Here is a 24,066-nt window from a genome sequence, read left to right as displayed (position 1 = left end):
AAGGTCAAAATTACAGTTTCAGTGCTGCTTCAAAGGGCTTTAAACGATACCAGACGAGGAATAAGGGACTTATCTAGCGAAATGATCGGTCATTTTCGAAAAAAAATGTAAATGTATATGCTTTATATAAACAAATGTTCGCCTTCTAAGTGCTTCCGCCAAAACCGCATTTCCGTATTCTCCAAAAAGTTTACACTGTATGTCCTACGCCTACTCTATTCAACTTACGGAAAAAATGTAACTGGCGCTGCGTTCGTTCCGTAAGTAGAATAAGGAAGGCGTAGGACATACAGCGTAAACCTTCATTTCTTTTCGACTGAAGAAAGAAAGACATGAACATCTTGGATGACATGGGGGTGAGTAAATTATCAGGAAAAGTTTATTTAAAAGTGGACTAATCCTTTAAGGTAACATCACAACCCAATCAAGCAAAACACAACACAACTACATTACATCAATAAAGCAGCATCTTTGCCCGGAATCACTTACTAATGCAAACAGAAACTAAGCCTTTGTGGCAAAAGAACACATACGGTTTGAATATTAGTTTGCACTTTCCGTGCCACTGCTAATCTGTTTTTATAAGCAGAGCCGTTGTGCCTCCAGCCCCTCATTAGAGTGCATGACAGACGTCCAGAGACTGAATATGGGCCACTAACTAGTGTAACGTCCAGCCGCTAATCAGAGCTGACAGAACCAGTGGAGCTCTGACCAGAACCGCCTCACCCAACTAAAACAGTTTAAACCGTCTGTTTCAATGAATCAAATTCAATTCAAACTCTAAGATCCATGTTCTGCAAAATAATATATATTGCAAAAACATGCACACAAAAAAGAATAGGGGTGTAACGATACGATTTGATTTCACAGGGCTCCAGACTAACTTTTCCACTGGTTGCACTGGTGCTACCAACTTTCTCAGTTGATCGCACCAGCAAATGATTTGGTCACACCTTTTTTTTTTTTTTTTGCTACTAGTTTTGCACTGATGTAAAAAGACTGACAGTGACATGAGACCTCATGTTGGCAAAATGTTTTAATCTTTTAACTATCAGATCAAAAAAATATCGGTCAAAAACAGAACGGTCGGACTTTATCTTTGTGAAATTGTATGCTACACAAAAAAAGCATGGAACAAAAGTAGACAGGCGGAATGCAATGCAAATTCACTCTCTGACAGCGGGTGGCGCTTATGGAAGAGCAGTGATACAGCATTTCATTGGTTACTGCTGTAAACAAAGCAGCACTGCTACTCCATTCGGAGGTAAGAGGGAAATAAAATGCCATTGTCATCGAAACTTTTCTGAAGACAGTAACATATTTCTGTTATTTTTGGGAGCTACTGGAACAGTGATAAAGATCTACCATTCGATCGTGATCGACGGGTTGGCGACTAAGCCATTGCTGCTGGAAGTTGTGCCTTTTCTTTTTCCTTTGCTCACTCGGTTCCTCCCTGTCCGCACCTGTGCTCTCGTCAAGTCAAGTCAAGTCAAGTCACCTTTATTTATATAGTGCTTTTTACAATGTAGATTGTGTCAAAGCAGCTTTACATTGATAACTGGTACATTATTTGGCTGCACAGCAGCTCTTAAAAGAATAGTGTCAATGCAGGCAGATCAAAGCACTGTTGAATATCAAATGTCAAGTCAAATGTCAAGTGTCCCCAACTAAGCAAGCCAAAGGCGACAGCGGCAAGGAACCCAAACTCCATCAGGTGACATCAGGTGGCAGACAAGTAACAAATAGGTGTTGTGTATTGTGTAAACCAGGCTTAGTCGGGGGGCCAGTTCTCCTCTGGCCAACAGTGCTTTGTTACGATTCAGGTAGCTATCATAAGTCCGACAGGATCGCAACATTCAAAGTATTTATTCCAGTTCCATCCAGTTGAGGATCGTATTCATCACGGCGGTATGGACGGTTGTTGAGGAACTGTGTCGTGGCTGTCGTGTCGATGAGGCCCTCACAGTGGATGATCTAGTTGACTCAATCTCTGCTGATACTTCAGGGCTGCGTTGTGGTCGTGTCAAGGTGCAGGTCCTTGGTCTCACCTGGATACGGCCCGGATCTGGTTGACTACGGTGAACCTCGGGATAACCAGAAAGACTAATATTAGCGTAGATGCCATTCTTCTTCTGATGTAACGAGTACATCAGGCGTTATAGGAAGTGTTCCCGGTTCCGGCTGACCTAATTTATGCAGCCTAATAATCCTTTAACAGATTTGAAAATATAAATTGGTAATGTGTTATGTGTATGCCAGGTTGTGTCTGGCATACACATCAGTTGTGTCGTCATCAGTTGTGTCTGTATGCTGGCTCGTTGGCTCGTCCTTTCCACCAGCATCCTTGACCTCCAAACTCTGCTTTTTAAAGTATTCAGCTATTGACCTTTTCATTTTAATATGGCTTAATTCCAAAATTTCCCAAATTACTATCTCATACCCATAGTATGAGATGCAGAATGTTTGTCAGAAACATCAGAACAAAAAAACATGACCCTAGACAACACACATGACTAATTTGAAGGACCAGGTGATTCTACAGACTTGATTTTGTGGGAAAATCTGCAGAAAGGATTCAAACTAACATTGATAGGTTAGAGCAGAAATACACAACTTGATCAATGATGGGCATTTAAATTCTGCATGCACTAGTGCTTACTGTACACACAGATTCAGTGCTAACTAGTTACATTTTACCCACTGATCTGTAACAGGGAAACACATGTAACCGTTAGTAGCATTCATCACAACATGTGCCTTAAGCATGTGCACACTGACACAGAAATGCCACATATGATCACAATCTTCCCAGATGCTGAGGAGATCTTCTAACACTGGAGCTCCTTCATCCCAGTACTGCCATAGGTTGAAAATATCATATGAGTAACTGTACTAATATATATATATATATGTCTTTTATCAGTCACTATATTGTGACTGGTTAAAAGACCGATATTAAACACTTTCACTTTAGTATATACACATGTATATGCATTTATAAACAATATTTTTTAGTATGTTTTTGAATGAACTGCTGTACAGTGGGATTTGCATTACTAACTTCTAAAAATGATAAACTGTGGCAGTGCTGGTATTTTGATGTACCACAGTAGTACAGTATCACAGTGCAACACTAGTTCTTGGCAGGTTGACAGACTGCAGTGCGGTGAGTGCTGGAATACTAGAGAGGGTTTGGCATTCTAGTCCATCTGAGATTCAGTCCAGGTCTTTAATGAATCCTGTGGGCAGGTGACGATCATCTGGCTGAATGAGTGCCAGCGTGTGCCTCTCACAGACGGGCAGTGCCCGTAGCTGAAGGACAGCTGGGAGTAGTGTTGTCAAAAGTACCGGTACTTCGGTACCAAGTCGGTACTGAAATTTTGAAAATGTGACGATACCAGCGTTTCTATAGTACCGGGAGTACCGAGTATCCGGGTATATTCGGTACCCACTGATAGGGCTGTGGCAGTATTTTACGTGAATATGACACGGAAGCACAAAGCTTTGTTTACAGAAGAAATAGGCTAATAGGTTAGCAATTAAATGTGATATCGCAGCCATTGGTTCATGCCGAATGAGAGAGGTATGTGAGTCCATACATTTAAGCTTTGTATTCTGTTTTGCGAATCGCGATCTGGTCACCTGATTAGCAGAGAATTTAACAATATTCCATGAGTTATTCCAGTGAACATGGAATCTCAAATCTTCCCTCACGCAGGGGATTATAAACGTTTCTTCCTTCGCTTTTAATTAATATTCGCATTCTTTACTGTGGTAAAGTAGAAAAAAACACCATAGGACAGAAATCGTCAGTTTCTATTTAACACAGTTTGTGCTTGTTATTAGACTTTATAAGGCATGTCAAGTTTATTTCTATAGCGCGTTTCACACACGCCGGTGATTTTTACTTTCCCTTTCTCTGGCAGCGCAAAATCAAACACAGCCTGAATGTGTGAAGATAAAACTCGCTCTTCAGACCTTTTACAACAAGTGTCAGTTGCTTGTAACATCAGATAACATGAAGATATTATTAAAGAGAAATGGTCTCTTTCCTGCTCGTGTCCCTCATCCCTCTCAAAGCGGCAGGCTACATGACGCATCTTTGTGTGGAAATAAAAAAACGAATGTTTTTTAGAATAATACTTCACTTTCTTATTATTTAGGTTACTATTATTTACTGATATTTACTGGTATTTATTTCATAGTTTTACAGGCTGTAGTGTGTCGTTTCACTGAAGGAATAGCTAAAATAAACACACGTCTGTTACAAAATGGATGTTTGAGCATTTGTTTTTTTTTGTTTTTTTATATTTCAAAATGTATTTCATTGAGGTATATATACACACACAAACATACACACACACTCCAAATATTTATATGTATGATTACCATCATATTTACTATGTTTTTAAAAATAGGCTAGTTAAATAAAATAGTAAAATAGTTCCAACAGATTTTCCTGTGGTACCGAAATTGGTACCGAGAACCGTAAAATTTTACTGGTATTGGTACCGACTACTGGAATTTTGGCACTGTGACAACACTAGCTGAGAGTGTAATGACGCACAGCCCAGTTACGTTCATCAGTACAGAGGAGTGTGTACCGGACCAGTCCTGCTGAGGTTGATGGTACATACTTGAACTCTTATCAGCTAGTGCAGTAAAACATTATCAGAGAGGTATTTTCCAGTGTCCTCATGCAAAATCCAGAAACATTCAGTCATATTGAACATAGTATTTTTAGCTCCATTGCAACAGTTAACAATTTTTAAGATTTACTTCTATTCATTTTAGTTTATACAAGTAACATTTATCACCCTTTGCTGCACTTTTAAAAAATCCCTGAAATATGGTAAAAACTAGCTGCTGTGGTTGCCAGAAATCTCCTGTATAGTATGGTACAGTAGCAACATCTTGAGTTTTACAGATGGAACTTAAATCTGCCGGGGAAAAAAAAAAAAAAAAAAGATATTTCATACACTCAAAATGTTAATGTACCAAAGTACTAAAATAGTTCAAAGTTCATCACAAGTAGCTTTTCCACAAGCTAAAGTAAATACTGATATATAAAAGGTATACAGTGTTATAAACACACATGCAAAACACCATCATGGTAACACACATTACACTAAAATAATGCAATAAACATTCATTGAACATCTTAAAAGGATTAGTTCACTTCAGATTTAAAATTTCCTGATAATTTACTCACCCCCATGTCATCCAAGATGTTTATGTCTTTCTTTCTTCAGTCGAAAAGAAATGAAGGTTTTTGAGGAAAACATTACAGGATTTTTCCCCATATAGTGGATTTAAACAGTTACCAACAGGTTGAAGGTCCAAATGTCAGTTTCAGTGCAGCTTCAAAGGACTCCCAGACGAGGAATAAGGGTCTTATCTAGCGAAATGATCGGTCATTTTCTAAAAAAAATAAAAAATATATACTTTTTAAACACAAATGCTCATCTTGCACTGCTCTGTGATGTGCCATTACGTACATTAAGCATTACGTAATCACGTTGGAAAGGTCACGATTGATGTAGGCGGAAGTACCGATCCAGTGTTTACAAAGTGAACGTGCAAAGACTACGGCTGCATCCGAAAACTTAGACAGCTGACTTATTGCTTCGCTGCCCTATCAGGCAGTGACTTTGCATGCAGCGTTTGCGCAAAAAAAGCACCTCACGAAACTGATTTTGGACAGACTTCTGAGTCAGCTTAACGATTTAATGATCTACAGCAAAATAGTGCGAGCTTTGGTGAGAACTAAACAAATATTTAATAACTACAGTAGTAATTTCTCACTAGAAATTACATCAAAAGTGGAAAACATTGGTCGAAAACATACATTTACACACAAACTGACCACCAACCGCAACTTTCAAATGCCATCTTTATTTTTTTTAGCTCAAATGTCACAGAACAGAAAGCACAGGATTGTGGGATATCAAAGGCAGCGAAGGATACATCTATGCTGACTTCAAAAATGATCAGATGAAGGCATCTCAGGAGACAGGAAGTGAAGCTAACTTTGGATTCGGACGTGTCTTGATGCCTTCCTAACTTGGAATGTGTCCTTCGAAGGCAGCATTTTTCGGTCAAACCCCCTTTAAAAAAAAAAAAAAAAGGTAAAACAACGATGTCGGATGATTTTGAAGTTGGAGGAGAAAATGAGATTTTTTGAGAAAATGAGAGGAGTTTTTCGCCCCACCGCGGTACTTCTGCCTACGTCACACGTGACCTATCCAACGTGATTACGTAATGTGTGGTGCTTCGCAGAGCAGTGCAAGATGAGCATTTGTGCTAAAAAAAAATATACTTTTTTTATTTTTTTTTTAGAAAATGGCCGATCGTTTTGCTAAGTAAGACCCTTAATCCTCGTCTGGGATCATGTAGAGCCCTTTCAAGCTGCATTGAAACTGCGATTTGGACCTTCAACCCGTTGGTAACTGTTGAAGTCCGCTATATGGAGAAAAATCCTGGAATTATCAGGAAATTTCAATTCTGAAGTTAACTAATCCTTTAAGATGTAACATAAAACCCTAATGTACATAACTGATAAGAAAAATCTAAGAAGAAACATAATGGCTAAATGAAAAACCATCAAATGTGAGCTGTCACACATTCTAATAAACCTGAGTTTGTATATTATGAATATTGTTGGTTCTGTGATGAATTGCTTTTGTTTTTCTTTTGTAAGTTGCTTTGGATAAAAGCGTCTGATAAATGAATGAATGTAAATGAATTCTGGGAACATCACTGCTTTTTCACTGTAAATTATAAAGTGAAATGATTTTCGCTTCCAAAAACTGTACATTTATCAGTATTTTACTATAAAATTACATGAAATGTCCCATTTGATCTATTACAGTTTTTAAGGGAACTTATCGCTAACTAGTTTACAGGTTTTTACTGTTAAAATTATGATCATTTTTTACAGTACATTGGCTCGGGCTTCACTTTTTATAAGATTCAAGTTATAAATAAAAACTTTAGGGTTTAGGGTTCAAGTATGTAGTTTTTTTTTTTTTTTTTTCATTTTTAGAAATCAAATCGAATGTGTATGGGAAAGTAATTTGAGAGTTTTTTTTAGTTCTTCTGAAGGAGCTTGGGAAAACATTTGTGGTGAACGGAGGAGTATTTTAGTCTCTCGTGCTGGTTATACTAGAGATCTGTTCCAAAACCTAGTGAGCTGCTTACGTAGACTTCATAGATGCGCTCTAAAGAAGAGAAGGCAATTCCATAATGCATTGCAACGATCATCTTACTAGGTTTTGGAGCTTATGTTTTCATTCTCCTCCACTCTTTTTTTGAAAAGGTGGTTCCTGCATGTGATCCATTTTCCTTGTTGCATTGCATTTAAGAGAGAGAGAGAGGTTTTGGGAGACGTAACCCTTACCTGACCTCAGCTGTAAATCCACAAGCTTTACTGAAGTTTACACAACAGATCTATTGCGACATTCAGGCTTAAATCTCTGTGCATTGAGTCCATTCACATGTTCATCAGTCAGGAAATACCGCTGAACAACTCGATGAACACGAGTGTAAATGCAAGGAGACAGTAAAGACCTCCATTAATCGAGTCATTAACGAGGTTTGAAGGGGAAAGAAATGACCTATAAATAAGGTCAGTGTCACGTAATGTGGAATGTGCTGGGAAAAGTTCAGGGTACCTGCCAGTTTTAATAGAGTATTTCCTTCTTTTTTTTCTTCCTTTTTTGTCTTGAACAAAGAACTGAACACTATAAAAAAAAAATATGACATTCTCATTCTTTTATAAATATTATGCATGCAGATTTTATGACTTCACATTAATTGAGTAACTACTTGGAATATTTGGAATTTTAAAAATTAATTTATCACACTCTAGGAACATTAAAAAAAGAGCACCCATCATGCATTGCCATTGTAGGATTGTTGTTTGGTGGCTGTATTTATGATGTCGTTGGTGGTGTTTTTGTCACTGTTTTGTGTGGTGATGTTTGAAGCTCATCTTCATTTTATGATGTTTGTTGATTTTCGCTATTATTGAGAAGTGTTGCATTCTGCATGCATCTATATTAAAAAAAAAAAAAAAAAAAAAAAAAATACTGTATCACTTATTTCTTCAGAAGCAGAGATTCTCTTTTGTTAGGAGTCATAGAAAAGCATTTGTGAATGAAATCATGGCAATGATTTCAATTTATTTTCGTTGGTAATTGATCATTTGTGAACAAAATGTCTGTTCTGCTCACCAAGGCTGCAATTATTTGATCAAAAATATAATAAAACAGTAATATTGTGAACATATTTTACCATGTAATTTATTTATGTGATCAAAGCTGAATTTTCAGCATCATTACTCCAGTTTTCAGTGTCACATGATCCTTCAGAAATCATTCTAACATGCTGATTTGATTCTCAAGAAACATTTCTTATTATTATCAATGTTGAAATCAGTTGTGCTGCTTCATATTTTTGTGGAAACCGTGATACATTGTGTTTCAGAATTCTTTGATGATTAAAAAGTTTAAAAGAACAGCATTTATTTCCGTATAGAAATCTTCTGCAACATTATAAGTGTCTTTACTGTTACTTTTCATCAATTTAATGCATCCTTGATGAATAAAAGTGTATATTTGGTTATTAAAAAAAACACCAAACTAGTTGCCTTGAGAGTAATTTTTAGCTGAATGAACCATTTATGAAGTAGTTTTGTTGGGTCAATTATTAAAACATAAAAATGATAAATGCATTGTGTTGCCTTGTAAAATAATGCTGTTGACTGTGTCCTTTGTTCTTTATTTGTCTTTATGGAAACTGTTTCCTGTCCTGATGTGCCACTAACACCTCTTCACACTCAGAAAACAGCCAAAGGTAAGACTAAGCATATCTTCTCTTTATTTCACATCTTTATGTGCATATTAATATTTATGCAATTTTCATATTACATCAATATTCTTAATACATCATTGTATTGCATTGCATTGCATTATATGTTTTGAGACTACAGAGATTTGATCATAAAACTAAATTTTTTAAATATCATTTTAAATATTATCTTACCAAGACATATTATTGGCAGATATAGATTAACAACTTATATTTATATGCATTTTATGTAAGTAGTCTAAGAAGCTATCAGAATTTCATCTTTTTGGCCATATTACTATCAGCAACTGCACCAAATTGCATATTTTTCTGACATATGTCAGGCTTTACATTGTTAACAACACGCTTTTCATATTAAAGTGTTTCCAAATGCCGTCAAAGATGCATTTCAGCTCCTCCATCCTTCCGGTGGGTCATCAGACGGGGATAAGCGTCTGTGTGAATGTGTCAGGCCTCTAAGATCTTGTGAACAACCACAAAGAGCTACAATGTGTGAGGCAGCGAGGGACACACAGGGCCAGTGTACACGCATTCAAAGCTGCATTGTTGCTGCACCCGTCTCCCCCTCTCGCTCACAGACGGAGCGCTGCCATTGTGCTTGGCAGGCAGACAGACTGCAGTGCAGACTAATGCTGAGCATCCATGATTCAGGAGGATTTTCTTTTTTCAGCCAGTGACTCGATCTGAAGCGTAGTGCAGATTACTGGAAAGCGTTTCTTTGCTTATGCCAGTGAACAGAGAGGAAATCACTCAAAATATACTGAATTCAGTTGCTGCACTTGTTCACTAACTGTTAAACCTAGCTCTGTGTATAAAACTGTGCCGTGCGTATTTAAATGAAGTCATTGACATGAATTTTAATGCAAATACTCCTTTCTGAATAAGATATATATATACACTATACACACATAGATATAGATATAGATATAGATTGCACTTTATCACTGAAGTCAGCGATATTACACGACTAACATTACTGTTTACTGGCTAAACAGAAATGATTATTGGCCTAAACTACTCAAAAGTTGTTGTTTTTTAAGAAATCAGTACTTTTATTCAGCAAGGATGCATTAAATTGATCAAAAGTGTCAGTAAATACATGTATAATGTTACAAAAGATTTCTATTTCAAAATAAATGCTGTTCTTTTGAACTTTCTATTCATCAAAGAATTCTGAAAAAGAAAATGTATCACAGTTTCCACAAAAATATTAAGCAGCGCAACTGTTTTCAACATTGATTATAATAAGAATAATACGTTTTTTGAGCAGCAAATCATCATATTAGAATGATTTCTGAAGGATCATGTGACACTGAAGACTGGAGTAATGATGCTGAAAATTCAGCTTTGATCTCAGGAATAAATTACATTTTTAAATATATATAATACAAAACACTTATTTTAAATTGTAATAATATTTCACAATTTTTTACCTTGTTGAGACTTCTTTCAAAAACATTAAAAAATCTTTCCGACCCCAAACCTTTGAATGGTAGTGCATTAGAATGTGAAATATTGTCTGATTAATCATACATAGATGCGTACACTTCAATAAATTAGAAAAATCAGGTTTAAATTAACCATTGGAATGACAAAAATGATATTCAACCCTCTCTGAAAACAAGTCTTAAATTCTTATTATTATTGAATTGAATGAATATGTAATTGCAGAACTATTCTTGAAAAAAGCAAAAGTTTATTCGATCAGATAATTTTAAATATTTATTATTTCCTCCTCTTCAGATTGAAGTTCAGATAATGCTGGTATTCTGCGAATGTGAAGCGTGTTTACAGTGTTTTTGCTTTCTGTTCTTAATCAGAGAACATTTGGGTCAGCCTGATTTTACAGACGAGAGAGTTTGTCTGTTTCCCAGTGATCTCCAGAGAGAGAGAAAACTCATGCGCTCATAAAACATGTCGCACTGCATGGCTACAGCCTGCACAACACATAAAACAGCTCATCCGTAATCAAGATCGGATCTGTTATTCAGTAAAAATCTGGAAACAATATAAATTTTAAAAGTTAAAGGATTAGTTCACTTCAAAATTAAAATTTCCTGATAATTTACTCACCCCATGTCATCCAAGATGTTCATGTCTTTCTTTCTTCAGTCGAAAAGAAATGAAGGTTTTTGAGGGAAAATATTCCGGAATTTTTCTCCATGTAGTGGACTTCACTGGGGTTCGATGAGTTGAAGGTCCAAATGTCAGTTTCAGTGCAGCTTCAAAGAGCTCTACACAATCCCAGACGAGGAATAAGGGTCTTGTCTGGAGAAACCATCTGCCATTTTCTAAAAAAAAAATAAAAATGTATATACTTTTTAACCACAAATGCTCATCTTGCACTGCTCTGCAGCATTACGTATTCACGTTGAAAAGGTCACGGGTGACGTAGGTGGAAGTACTGACCCAGTGTTTACAAAACGAATGTGCAAAGTCAAACGCCCTTTACTAAAAAAGGTAAAACAACAATGTCAGATGATTTTGAAGATGGAGGAGAAAACGAGATGGAGTTTTTCGCCCTACTGTGGTACTACACGCGTGACCTTTCCAACGTAATTACGTAATGCGTGGCGCATCGCAGAGCTAGTGCAAGACGAACATTTGTGGTTAAAAAGTATATAATTTTTTATTATTTTTTTTTGGAAAATGGTCGATCATTTTGCTAGATAAGACCCTTATTCCTCAGCTGATTTTGTTGATTTTGGAACAAGACTATATAGACTTATATAAAATGTATACTCGTACTATGCTTTTTAACATTTTCGACTTTCTTTAGTGTGTAATGTTGCTGTTTAAGCATGGAAAAAATGCCTCGATTGTAGTCTTGAATTTTCTTCTGGAAACGAACACATCACAATATTCCTCATTTAAATAATTCCTGCCCAAGGCATATATGCAAAATAAAGGGGTGGGGCCTGGTTGAGTTAGTTAGTAGTGTGTTAAAACTCGGGGCGGGACATTTCTCAAACATGCTGGAAGCGCTTGACCAATTACAACACACTGGTCCAGCCGACCAATCAGAGCACATTGTGCTTTTTGTAAAGGAGGGGCTTCATAGAGACAGGAACTAAACAGAGCGTTACTGACAGACTGGGAAGAGAGGAGCTGCAACAATGTCAAATATGTGGAAAATAATGTGTTTATTCAACATTCAAACATGAATACCTGTTCTAGTAGAGCCCAAAAACAAGATCAAGACTTTGAAAAAGGGCATAATAGGTCCTGTTTAATATCTTATGCAACATTGATTATCAGGGAAATTTATCTTGTTTAAGAACTTTTTTTAGATTTAGTTTATTGTAAAATGAGGGTGAAAATAGTTTATGCATTAACAATTCTACATTGTTTAGGATGAGATAAGGAAACTCTTAGTAGCAGGCCTGTATCCCTGCTCCCGTACGGATCCACAGGGCCGGTTGCTCTGGAAACATGTGCCACCAAAGCAGGAATTTATTCCACTGTCTCCAGATTTATGTATCTAATTAACTGTGTCTTCACGAAGACTGTTGCTATTCACAAGCACTGTAAGAATGTCTCTCAGGAGAGACCACAGGAGCGTTTCATTGCATGCTCAGATGTTGCTCCTTTATAGCTTAGGAGACTTAGAGCAGTTTTTTAATGTTTCGTTTAAGTTTAAGCTTGTTTCTTGTAAAATGCCTTAAAAACAGACTCAAATGAGTCACTACACTGAAACACATTTGGTGTAGAAACAATTTTCACTCAGAAATTGCTAGTAAATTTCACAATTACAGGGTTAGTTCACCCAGAAATGAAAATAATGTCATTTATTACTCACCCTCATGTCGTTCTACACCCGTAAGACCTTCGTTCATCTTCGAAACACAAATTAAGATATTTTTGATGAAATCCAATGACTCAGTGAGGCCCCTATTGAGAGCAAAGCCATTCAAACTCTCATGGTCCATAAAGGTACTAAAGACAAACTTATTATTATAAAGCGATAAGAATACTTTTTGTATGCCAAAAAAACAAAATAACGACTTTTCAACAATACCTATATGGGCTGATTTCAAAACACTATTGATGAATAACAGCTACACTGTAAATATTCTCAGATCATTTAATGAGAAATGTTTGAGTTCATATAGAGATCTCTGACTTTTAATCACAAACTTTAGGTACAAAGTGAGAAATTGTTTGACAACTGAGGAAGGAGATTACTAGAGACTTTTTCTCTGGAGAAATGTCTGAGATGCAGGAGACTTTAGTAAACATTTGCTCTCCATTTAATCTTGTTCTGTCTTGGGGAAACGCGTATATTTATATTTATGCATTTGACAGACGCTTTTATCCAAAGTGACTTGCATTGCATTCAAGGTATACATTTTATCAGTTCATGCATCGAACCCATGACCTTGGTGTTGCAAGTGCCATGATCTACTGTTTGAGCTACAGGAATGCATATAAAACTTAATTTGAAATGCATTTTGCAACCCATTTTACTTCCATAATGTGATGCATTTCTGTGTGAAACAGGATATTTGGTGATAAAAGAGAGGATAGCACTTGATTATATCGACTTTATATCAATGATATTGACTTTAAAGGGGATTTATAATGCCCCTTTCACAAGATGTAATATAAGTGTCTGGTGTCACCAGAATGTGTCTGTGAAGTTTCAGCTCAAAATACCCCACAGATCATTTATTATAGCTTGTCAAATTTGTCCCTATTTGTGAGCAAAAACATGCCGTTTTTGTGTGTGTCACTTTAAATGCAAATGAGCTGCTGCTCCCGGCCCCCTTTCCAGAAGAGGGCGGAGCTTTAACAGCTCACGCCTCGGTTGCTCAACAACAACAAAGCTGGAGAATCTCACGCAGACAAAATGAGGATTGTCAGTAACGGTGTTCAGCCTTACATTGTTCAAACCGGAGTCGACACTGATGGAGAGACTCAGGAAGAAGTTACAACTTTTAGAATGAAACTGGACGTTTCTAAATGGTTAGTGGATAAATTTATGTAGTTGCTGTGGAGTTGATTCAACTCATCGACTAGCATGTGCCGTAATGTTAATCTTTTGTGCAAATCCAGCGTTGAATTGACCCTCGTTTATGAAGCAGTCTGGCGTAAAATGACAACATGGTGACAACACTCTACTACAACAACTCTTCCTCTTCTCTAAAGAGAATGTAAATTTTGGGGTTTGTGATGTCACCAACCTGGGAAGAAGTTTGTTGTAGTCCCTACCAGCTGTTTGTTGTAGTCCTTAAACAGAGAATTCTGTAAAAGAAAATATCTTTATAATATTAGCATTGAACTTTGAGCATCGTAACTTTGCAGATGTTGTCTCACTAAAGTTAAAAAAGTGAAATCATAATCAACCACTCCTCAAAAAAGATTTATTTTCTAAAATCATACAAAACCCTTTATAAAAAGAACCACTACCCTATAGGGAGCCCTTTATGTCAAAAATGTTCTATATAAGGAGAAATGTTTTAAATCATTACATAATACTTTCATGTGTAATGGGTTATTTAAATTTTTTCTAGTGATAAAGTATGTTTACGAGCTGCTTAATTCATTAAAACTAAATGATCCCATGATGGGAACCCCTAAAAGGTTCTATATATGAAGTTCCTGACAGATCCCTTATGCTTCTACTTAGAAACTTTTCTCAGTAGAAGCTTAAAATAGCGATGATGAGGGCTGTTTTCTCATTCACTCAGTGTGTTCAAGACAGGCACCATCATGTTCTGTGTGTGTGTGTGTGTTGTGTGTGTCAGGTAAAACACATTAACTCTTCCTTTGTCTGTCTGAGACTCGACCAGCATCAAGAGGAACATGTCATAACAGGCACACATGCATCTCTCTCTGTCTCTGCAGGTGTTTGCCTTCGACCACTGCTTCTGGTCCATGGATGAGTCCAACATCCCGAAGTACGCCGGTGAGTCACTCTTTAACACATCCACACAGAACCACTTTCCCCTCACTGTGCTGGATAGAGTCACACCTGCATAATAATTACGGATTATATTTGGTATTGTAATATGGAAAGCCCTGGAAATGACATGGACACACAAATGTGCCGTTCCCAAGGGTGGGATCTGAGCAGCTTAGATCACGAAATTCCCATGCTGGTCCAGGCTAGTTTAGGCTTGGTGCTGTTTATGCTGGTTTACTGTGGTGTTCACTGACCGTCTGATTCATATTTCACGCAAAACTGGAGATAAAATTCTGTCAGTAATTACTCACCCTCATGTTGTTCCAAACCTGTAAGACTTTCGTTCTTCTTCGGAACACAAATGAAGATGTTTTTTATGAAATCTGAGATATGAGATATTTCTGTTCCTTCATTGACGGTCTACGCAACTACCAATTTGATGCTTCAAAAAGTTCATAAAGAGATAAAACTAATCCATATGAATTGAGCGGTTTAGTCCAAATTTTCTGAAGAGACTCAATCACTTTATATGATGATATGATTTAATTCAGGCTTTTGTTCACATATAAACATCAGCAAACATAATTGTTTGGTGCGTGAGAAAAACCTCACTGGTTCTTGTGGAAGCTCAAACGTGCTGCGTAACACACAAGAATGAACCTCATTGGTTCTTGCACGTCAAGCAAGCATGTGTGAGCTTCTGTACACCATATCTGATGTGTGAGTTGATGAATGTTTGTGTGAATAAAAAATTAAATCTAAATTAAATCTATTCATCATATAAAGCGATCGTGTGTCTTCAGAAAAATTGGACTAAACCGCTCAATTCATATGGATTAGTTTTTCGATATCTTTATGAACGTTTTGAAGCATCAAAGTGGTAGTTGCGTAGACTGTCAATGGAAATATCTCAGATTTCATTAAAAAGATCTTCGTTTGTGTTCTGAAGATGAATGAAAGTGGAACGACATGAGGGTAATGCGAGTAATTAATGACAGAATTTTCATTTTGGGGTGAAATAGCCCTTTAAAATGAAACTGAAATAAGACAAAATATAAATATTTTAAAAAGCGAACATTTAAAAAAAAAAATAGAAATGTTGCATTGGCAACAACTGCAATAAGTTGAAGTACTAAAATCACTAAAACTGAAATAAAAATAAAGCTAAATAGAAATATTTAATAAAAACAAAAGGCACATAACAAAATTACTAAAACTTAAACTAGAATTGAAATGAAAACTGAAATGAAATATGAATAAATAATATGATATTTTATAAATACTACTAAAATAACACTGGTTCCGCTCGTGAATATCTAGTTTACTTGCATCTACAGTAACTCTTTCTGCCTCAAACAAAACTCTTTCAAAGATTTGTTTGCAAATCCATGACTAATTCTTCCTAAAAATGGTAATCATATCAACCTGATATCATTTCAGCCGCCCTTGTCATTAAGGGTTCAAACCATAGACCAGGGGTCGGCAATTAAGTTTGGCATCGGGCCAAAAAATAATTTCGCCACTAGATGGTGGGCCAGAACATAGTCAAAGGATAATATAAATTAATTGATGAAAAATGCAACTAGAATTGCCTGTGACAGACTGTTACAGTGTCTTTTGTAACTGGTAGTGAGCTGTTACTCTGTGTTAAATCCTGTAGTAGGACAGTCATTAACAAAAAGACACATTTTTGTGGCGGTGTCCGGGTTTTACACTGGATAAATTAATAAAGCAACCAACTCATTCACCAACTTGCAACACAGACCGCCTTGCTAAAACACGCATATGTGGGAGATGTGGAATGGATAAAAATAACTCAAAAAATAAAAGAGGACTCAAATGGCATGTTTGAGTCATGCTCTTAACAAACTGTTTTATTTCCTCTTTCCATATTGTGAATAATAAATGTGTATCATTTTAATTTGCTTGTTACACAATGGAGCCTAACTTATTGTAATAATTATTTGACGTAGCCTACTTTTACACTCAGAATTAATTATTGGCATCCTCACGTACTAAACTGCATTTTTTTGTTAATTGTTTGCGTGCTGGAGGTACGCTATTACGTCGTGTGCAGAGTGATGTTAACATTTTAGCTAGCTGGTGAGAGAAAATGGCACTATCAAAAAGTCTAAAGAGGACAGTTGACAGCGAAAATAGGGCATAGAGCATTTCCCAAGAAGAATGGAAAGACAACTATGCGTTCGTCCTACCTAGTTTTGTGAATGCAAAGCTGGTGTGTCTTATCTGCAACGAAGTTGTCACTGTTTTCAAAGAATATAACACTGTGTCTACACCGGACGCGATGTGACGCGTCAAAAGATAATAGAACCCATTTTAATCAGTGATATTGTCTATACTGGATGTGGCGCGGTGCGACGCGAGTCACGTGACACAACACGTTCCCGACAGTAAACGGATTCCCCGTTCTGTTTCTGACGTAGTGCTTTGCAATGGTCGGTTTGTCGTGTTCAGCGTAGACAGCTTTTAGTTGTTGCGGCACGGCGCAACACGACGCAAAAAAAATCGTGTCTGGTGTAGACACGGTGATAATATTAGACGGCACCACGAGACGAAGATCTACTTCAGAACCAGCCATCCCTGACGTCACCCGTAGTTTTCTGAAGAGCATTTTTGAAACCTAAATCCGACTGTTGCCATCTTGGCAGTACGTCACCGCGCATCACTCCAGGATAACAGAAAATAGGCAAGCCACCTGTCACTCAAATGGCCGCACCCTTAATTATGCAGAACTTTAAGGCCTAATCTAATTTAAACAGATGAGTTATAAAAAAATTTACCCCCCTCACAGTTGTCATGAAGGGAAAAATATATTTATAGACCAAAACCACAATTTGTACCAGCCTGTAAACATGTTTCTTTCTGCTGTAAAGTTGGTCATTTTAACAATGCGAGAGGTCCCGGGTTCAAATCCCAGACGAGCCCCCATTTTATTACGATCCGTCTAGGTTAAATCGCAATAAATAAAGAAAAGAAAGAAAAATGCCTCCCCCGCCCAGTCGTCAGACCAAAGAAAAATAAATAAATAGATAAATAAATCAAACCACTGGATTCAGGGTTCAAGAAAACAATTAACGTTTTATTAAGATAAAAGAAAGTAAGTAAATAACATTTGAGAATTTCCAGGATAACATAAACCAGTGGGTGCGTAAACTTCAGGAAGACCCAAGGCCCAAAATAACAAACAAAACGCCGGCCTGAAGTCGCACAGCTCAACTGCAGAAAGCGGAAGAGATGGTTTTAAACCCTCATTCAATCGTCCTAATCCAATCCCGCAGAGAGAGGTGGAGCCATCCCGCAACCGATTACGTGATATCCTGCTTGACACCAGCAAAGCAAAAGAACACACAGACAGAAAAAACAATAACAGGAAACAAACAAAATAAACCAAATAAACAATATACAGAATTACACAATTCCATAACAGGGGGTCAGTGAGATTCTGCTCTCTTTTGGAGCCTGTCCCTAGCGGCCAGTCGATGAATTGCAGTTTAAGTATTGGCTTCAAGAGAAACGGAGGGAGGTTGCCGCTTGGTTCAAACGTGTAGTGCTGAAACCCTATTGTAATTGTTAAAATTTCCAAGGATCAGCATTCTCCCCTAAAAGTGGTCGGGCAGACCAAACCATAAGTCGTATGACTTGAAACTTTGAGGGATGGTTGTACTCACTCCGTCTACAACGTCACCAAGGCACATCCCAATCGGCCTGATGGTGGCGCTACAGTGGTCAAAAGTACGTAATGGTTCATAACTCCCTAACCGTTCTCCAGACTCAAATGTCTTATATCGTTGGAATCCTTGGGTCAAGTTTTGGGTATTTTGGATTTTTTTAAAAACCTAGTTTTGCGAACTAGTCCTGGGTTTTTCGCTCAACCTCAATAACTGTTAAAAAGCTTTAAAACATATATTTCCTTAGTAATGGCCTGTTTTGGCTGTAAATGGTCTATGATCTGATCTAGGTGGTTACAGGCTTGCTAATAAAACATAATACCTTTTTAAGCATGTGCTTAAAGGCCTTAAAGGGATAGTTCACCCGAAAATGAAAATGATGATTTACTCACCTTCAAGCCATCCTAGGTGTATATGACTTTCTTCTTTCAGATGAATACAATCGGAGATATATTTAAAAATATCCTGGCTCTTCCAAGCTTTATAATGGTAGTGAGCTTGAAAGAGCCAGGATATTTTTAAATATATCTCCGATTGTGTTCGTTTGAAAGAAAGTCAAAGGTGAGTAAATCATGGGATAATTTTCATTTTCGGGTGAACTATCCCTTTTAAGCGCTTGAAACCTGTTAATTGCTGCCCGCAGCTATATTTTCTGTATGTATTTTGTCTGAATTCATCTGAAACCCCACACTATAATGTAGCACATCAACATGATTCTTCAAGTCAGGTGTCTCTGTTTAATTCTGCCAAAATAAAGCCTGGCTGACAAACTGATGACTTGACAAGCGGAACATGTTCTTACATGGATGGTTATTGCTTGTGTTCTTTCATCTGTCAGTCTTACAGTCTAATGGATATAAAGGTGTATTCATGAACCTGCTAATGGGACGAGTGTGATATTGACTCACACAGACACACTGGTTATTAAAGTCTTTTAGGAAGGATAATGTGCAGTTAGAGGGTTTTATACAGGCCTGTGCGGAAGAGTAGAAAACGATAACATGTTTAGTAAAATTAATGATGGATGCTTTGGGAAATTCCACTTTTTTTTTCTGCTTTTTCACAAGCTTTTTTTGGTGCTAAAAAAACAAATTAACTTGATGCTTTGTGTATTTATATTAAATTCCATCATTCAATTTACAGCTAATTTCCTTGTGAAAAAACGTTCTTGTGCTCTGTCTCTATCTGTGATAAAAAAGTAAATGGAAAACATAATTGCTTATTGCCCAATTACTCATTGCTCAAACAGGGTTAATGAGTTGTGACGATCAACAAAAGATCTCCAGTCTGAAGGGTTTCATGCATCAGATGTCCCAGCGCTGTTCAGACACATTGTGTGACAAGAACATTTCAATTCCTGTGCATTAAATGCACCGAACTGCATTGGTGCTCAGAAACAACAGGCGATTTGTGCGGATGAAAGTGCTTGAGGTCCGTCTTTATTTAGCTCTTTGCACAGCTGGCTGATTCACTATGAATGTGGAGAACTGTGCATCTCGGCTTCACCGAAGCATGAACACGTCATGCGGACCGTTTTCACATTTACACCGCTCATTTCAGAGGTTTTTGTGGGAGGGCTCGAGGGATTTCTTTTGAAAGGAAAGGAAATGAGAAATGTGGAGATCCTTTTGTTGCTCAGCAGTGAATTGTTTCTTCTCGTACAGTATGGAAATCAGACAGAGGTGTTGTTTGCATTTGAATGTGATTTTCATGGTTGCATGTATGTGTCTTGTAGGTCAGGAGGTCGTGTTCAAGTGCCTTGGGGAGGGAATACTTGAAAACGCATTTCAAGGATACAACGCCTGCATTTTTGCCTATGGACAAACAGGTACTGTTACAGAGAGAAGCCTTCAGGAAACAATATATGGTCTTTTGTAAGGGTGCTTTTTGTTGATAGTGACATCCGTTTCATTGAATAGATGCTCATTCATTGGCATGAGAGCAGTGGTAATTACCCTGAAAGAGCCCTGCGAGACATAACTATAGTACACAAACATATTTCACACAATAAGAAATTTCCCCACTTTCACCTAGTATTACTGTGGACTGATGAATGTCACAAAAACATGTCCAGGTCATGTTTCATGTCAACATTTTGTTGTTGTTTTTTGCATTTTTTTTATGACACAGCACATTTTTCACTTCAGATTCGCACTATTCTCAATGATAATTCTCATTTTCTTTAATTTTTTAAATGTTTTTTATTTCTAGGTAGTTAATGAGATTCATCCTGATTTCTTTCTTTGTATAAAATAGAAAGTATAAAAAAGAAATATATACATTAAAGATCTGAAACCTAGGAAAATATTTATATTTATTTATATTTAATAATTATATTAAATAAATATTTATTTATATTTAAATATTTTCATGTAAAGAAAAAATAAGTTACAATTCTACTTTTAGTCTAAACCTTTAAGACTTATTTTTATTACATAATAATAATAATAATAATTCAAATAATAATAAAAAATTACAAATAATTTTTCCGTTTCAGATCTTTAAGACTTATTTCATATTTATTTATCATTTATTTATTTTTTAATTATTTTAATTATATAAATTTGTATATTTATTTTTATTTATTAAGATAAGTTACAATTTATCTTTTTTCTACTTTTAGTCTAAGCATTTACATTCAAGTTTTATTTCATATTTATTCATTTTTTCATTATTTTAATTTATTTATATTTTATTTATTAATTATTTTTATGTAAAGAAAAAAATTTACATTTTTTTTCTACTTTTAGTCTAAACATTTAAGACAAAAATCAGTAAACAAAGAATAGAAAAAAGAGTGAATTTTATTTTTAATACATAAATAATAATAAAAAATAATTAAAACAGATTAAAGAATGTTTTCTCTTTTTGTCAAATCTTTAAGATTTATTTCAGATTTTTAATTATTTTAATTTATTTATTTATATTTATTTTTTTATTTATTATTTTATGTAAAGAGAAAATTAAGTTACAATTTATCTTTTCTACTTTTAGTCTAAACATTTTTTTAAGACAAAAAGTAATAAACAAATAATAGAAAAAAAGATTGAATCTTATTTTTTATTACACAAATAATAATAATAATAATAATAATAACAATTCAAATAATTAATTTTGTAATTTAAAAAAAATATTTTTTTCCTGTATTTCAGATCTTTTAGATTTATTTCAGATTTTTTGAATTATTTTAATATAATAGATTTGTTTATTGTATTATTTTTAATTATTTTATCTTGGCCAGGTACTACAGTTGAAAGTGATCTGTAATGAATAAAACTGGCTCATTTGGATAATTTGCTGTTCAAATCTGTAAATCAAATTAAGTATTTCAATAAAAATACATTTTTAAAAGCAGAATACATTTAATAAGTGTCCATAGTGGCACGTGATCTGTGGGTAAATATCAGCCTGATGTTTCAGCGTTCATGAACAGGAAGCTTCTGTGTTTCCAATCATACTGTTGAATCGCTCAGTGTCTGTCTTTCCTCCGCAGACGCACCACATTGTGTCTTTCCTCTGCCTTCCTGTCCTAGTTCTCAGGCCGGCATTTTGTCCTCCGTCACAAGCTTTACATGTGGGCTGACGTGTGTGAACACGCCTGCTGGGTGAGATAATGTCCTCTAACCTTTGAAACATTGTGTTGGTGGTCTGGCAGGCTCTGGGAAATCCTTCTCAATGATGGGCAACGGAGAGCAGCCAGGACTGATCCCGAGACTCTGCTGCTCGCTGTTCGAGAGGGTCTCCAAAGAGCAGAACGAGGCCCATTCCTTCAAGGTGGAGGTCTCGTTCATGGAGATCTACAATGAAAAAGTCAGAGACCTGCTGGATCCCAAAGGGTGAGCGGATTCATAATGTGAAGTGGGCACAAAAAGCACAAACGTTGAGTTCTCAGTTCTCCTCAAGTTCACACAGGTGTAGAGAATCACATGATCCACAAGAGCTGTCTTTAAATCTGCAGGCGGTCATTGATCTGTCGCAGACAGACGCGTGGAGCCCTCCTGCACCATCTAGTGAGAGTTTACAGCTTTTGTTTTCACACTTAGATGTGCTGGTGCTCTCAATTAACTTAAAGTCCATCACTTTTTTATTTTCACATTTTCAATAATTTTTTATGTTACAATTTTTGTACTATATATATATTTATTTATTAATAGTTATAATTTTATTAGCAAATAGTTTCATGTCCTATTTTAATGACTTTATTTATGGCCTAATTTTTTATGATTTTTTTTTTTGTTACAATTTTATTCTTTACATTTTCAAATCTGTTTTTTTGTGCCTTTTTTAAATCAAATTAATTTTTACATTTTATATTAATCTTAACATTTTTAATTGTTTTCTTATTTTGTGCTATATATTGTTTGTATTAATTAATAGTTATAATTTAATTAGCAAATTGTCACGTCCTGCTTTAAAATGTTAATTAAAAAATGTTTTTCGCGTTTTTTATTTGTTGTAATTTTGTACTTTACATCTTCTATTTTTTCCTTTTTTAAAGCAATTAATTTTTAATTATTTTGATCTTTAATTTTTACAATATATATGTTTAAAATGTGTCAATGGTTATAATTTAATTAGTAAATTATTTATTGTCCTGTTTTTATGGCTTAATTATGTTACTTAATTTTTTAATGTTTTTCTTTTATAATTTCATACTTTGCATTTTCAATTCTGATTTTTATTTATGCCTTTTTTACCTTAATTATTATTTTTTGACTTTTTTTAATCTTTAAATTTTATAATTGTTTTTTTTTTTTTACATTTACATATACATATAATTTATTAATAGATATTTAATTAGTAAAAAAGTTTTTTTTTTTTTGTGAGATTCTCCAGCTTTGTTGTTGTTGAGCAACTGAAGCGCGAGCTGTTAAAGCTCCGCCCTCTTCTGGAAAGGGGGCCGGGAGCAGCAGCTCATTTGCATTTAAAGGGACACGCACAAAAACGGCGTGTTTTTGCTCAAACCCAAATAAGAGCAAATTTGACAAGCTATAATAAATGATCTGTGGGGTATTTTGAGCTGAAACTTCACAGACACATTCTGGGGACACCAGAGACTTATATTACATCTTGAAAATGGGCATTATAGGTCACCTTTAATAAGGTCCTAATGATGGGCATTATAGGTCACCTTTAATAAGGTCCTAATGATGGGCATTATAGGTCACCTTTAATAAGGTCCTAATGAAATTGTAATGGTATTTTCTAACATGGCTTCTCTTCCTTGCGTACAGGAGCAGACAGTCTCTGAAGGTCAGGGAACATAAAGTCCTGGGTCCGTATGTGGACGGGCTCTCTCAGCTGGCTGTGATGAGCTTCGAGGTAAACATGATTACTGAAGCAGTTTTCTTCTGAAATCTGACCTCAGGAGTTTCATGAAAGTCTCAGTTGTTTCATTGATTCATTTAAGTTTCAACTTTGTTTTAGATGTTTCTCTCAAAATTCTGTAGGAAACCTTTGTCTGTCTCTGACAGTGACGTATGGGCTTTATTCAGACCGGCAAAGTTCTTTGTAAAAAAGAGTAAAATCACAGACCAAATCACATTTTGATGTGGATTAGAAATGTCATTTTCACTCACTCTTTCCACTTACAGTAAAATG

The 24,066-nt window shown here is 35.8% G+C and overlaps 1 protein-coding gene across 1 annotated transcript in view; it reads left to right on the top strand.

Annotated features, from left to right (window-relative positions):
• kif13a (kinesin family member 13A) overlaps positions 1-24,066 on the top strand; it is an 80,677-nt gene that overhangs the window by 17,239 nt on the left and 39,372 nt on the right. The window contains 5 exon segments of the mRNA XM_051864499.1: positions 8,844-8,856; positions 14,719-14,779; positions 20,201-20,293; positions 22,121-22,301; positions 23,700-23,787. Of these exon segments, the coding sequence (XP_051720459.1) occupies positions 8,844-8,856; positions 14,719-14,779; positions 20,201-20,293; positions 22,121-22,301; positions 23,700-23,787 (436 nt within the window).

The sequence above is a fragment of the Ctenopharyngodon idella genome, chromosome 16 (assembly GCF_019924925.1).
Source record: "Ctenopharyngodon idella isolate HZGC_01 chromosome 16, HZGC01, whole genome shotgun sequence".
Classification (NCBI taxonomy): domain Eukaryota; kingdom Metazoa; phylum Chordata; class Actinopteri; order Cypriniformes; family Xenocyprididae; genus Ctenopharyngodon; species Ctenopharyngodon idella.
This window is presented reverse-complemented; position numbering and strand designations above follow the sequence as displayed.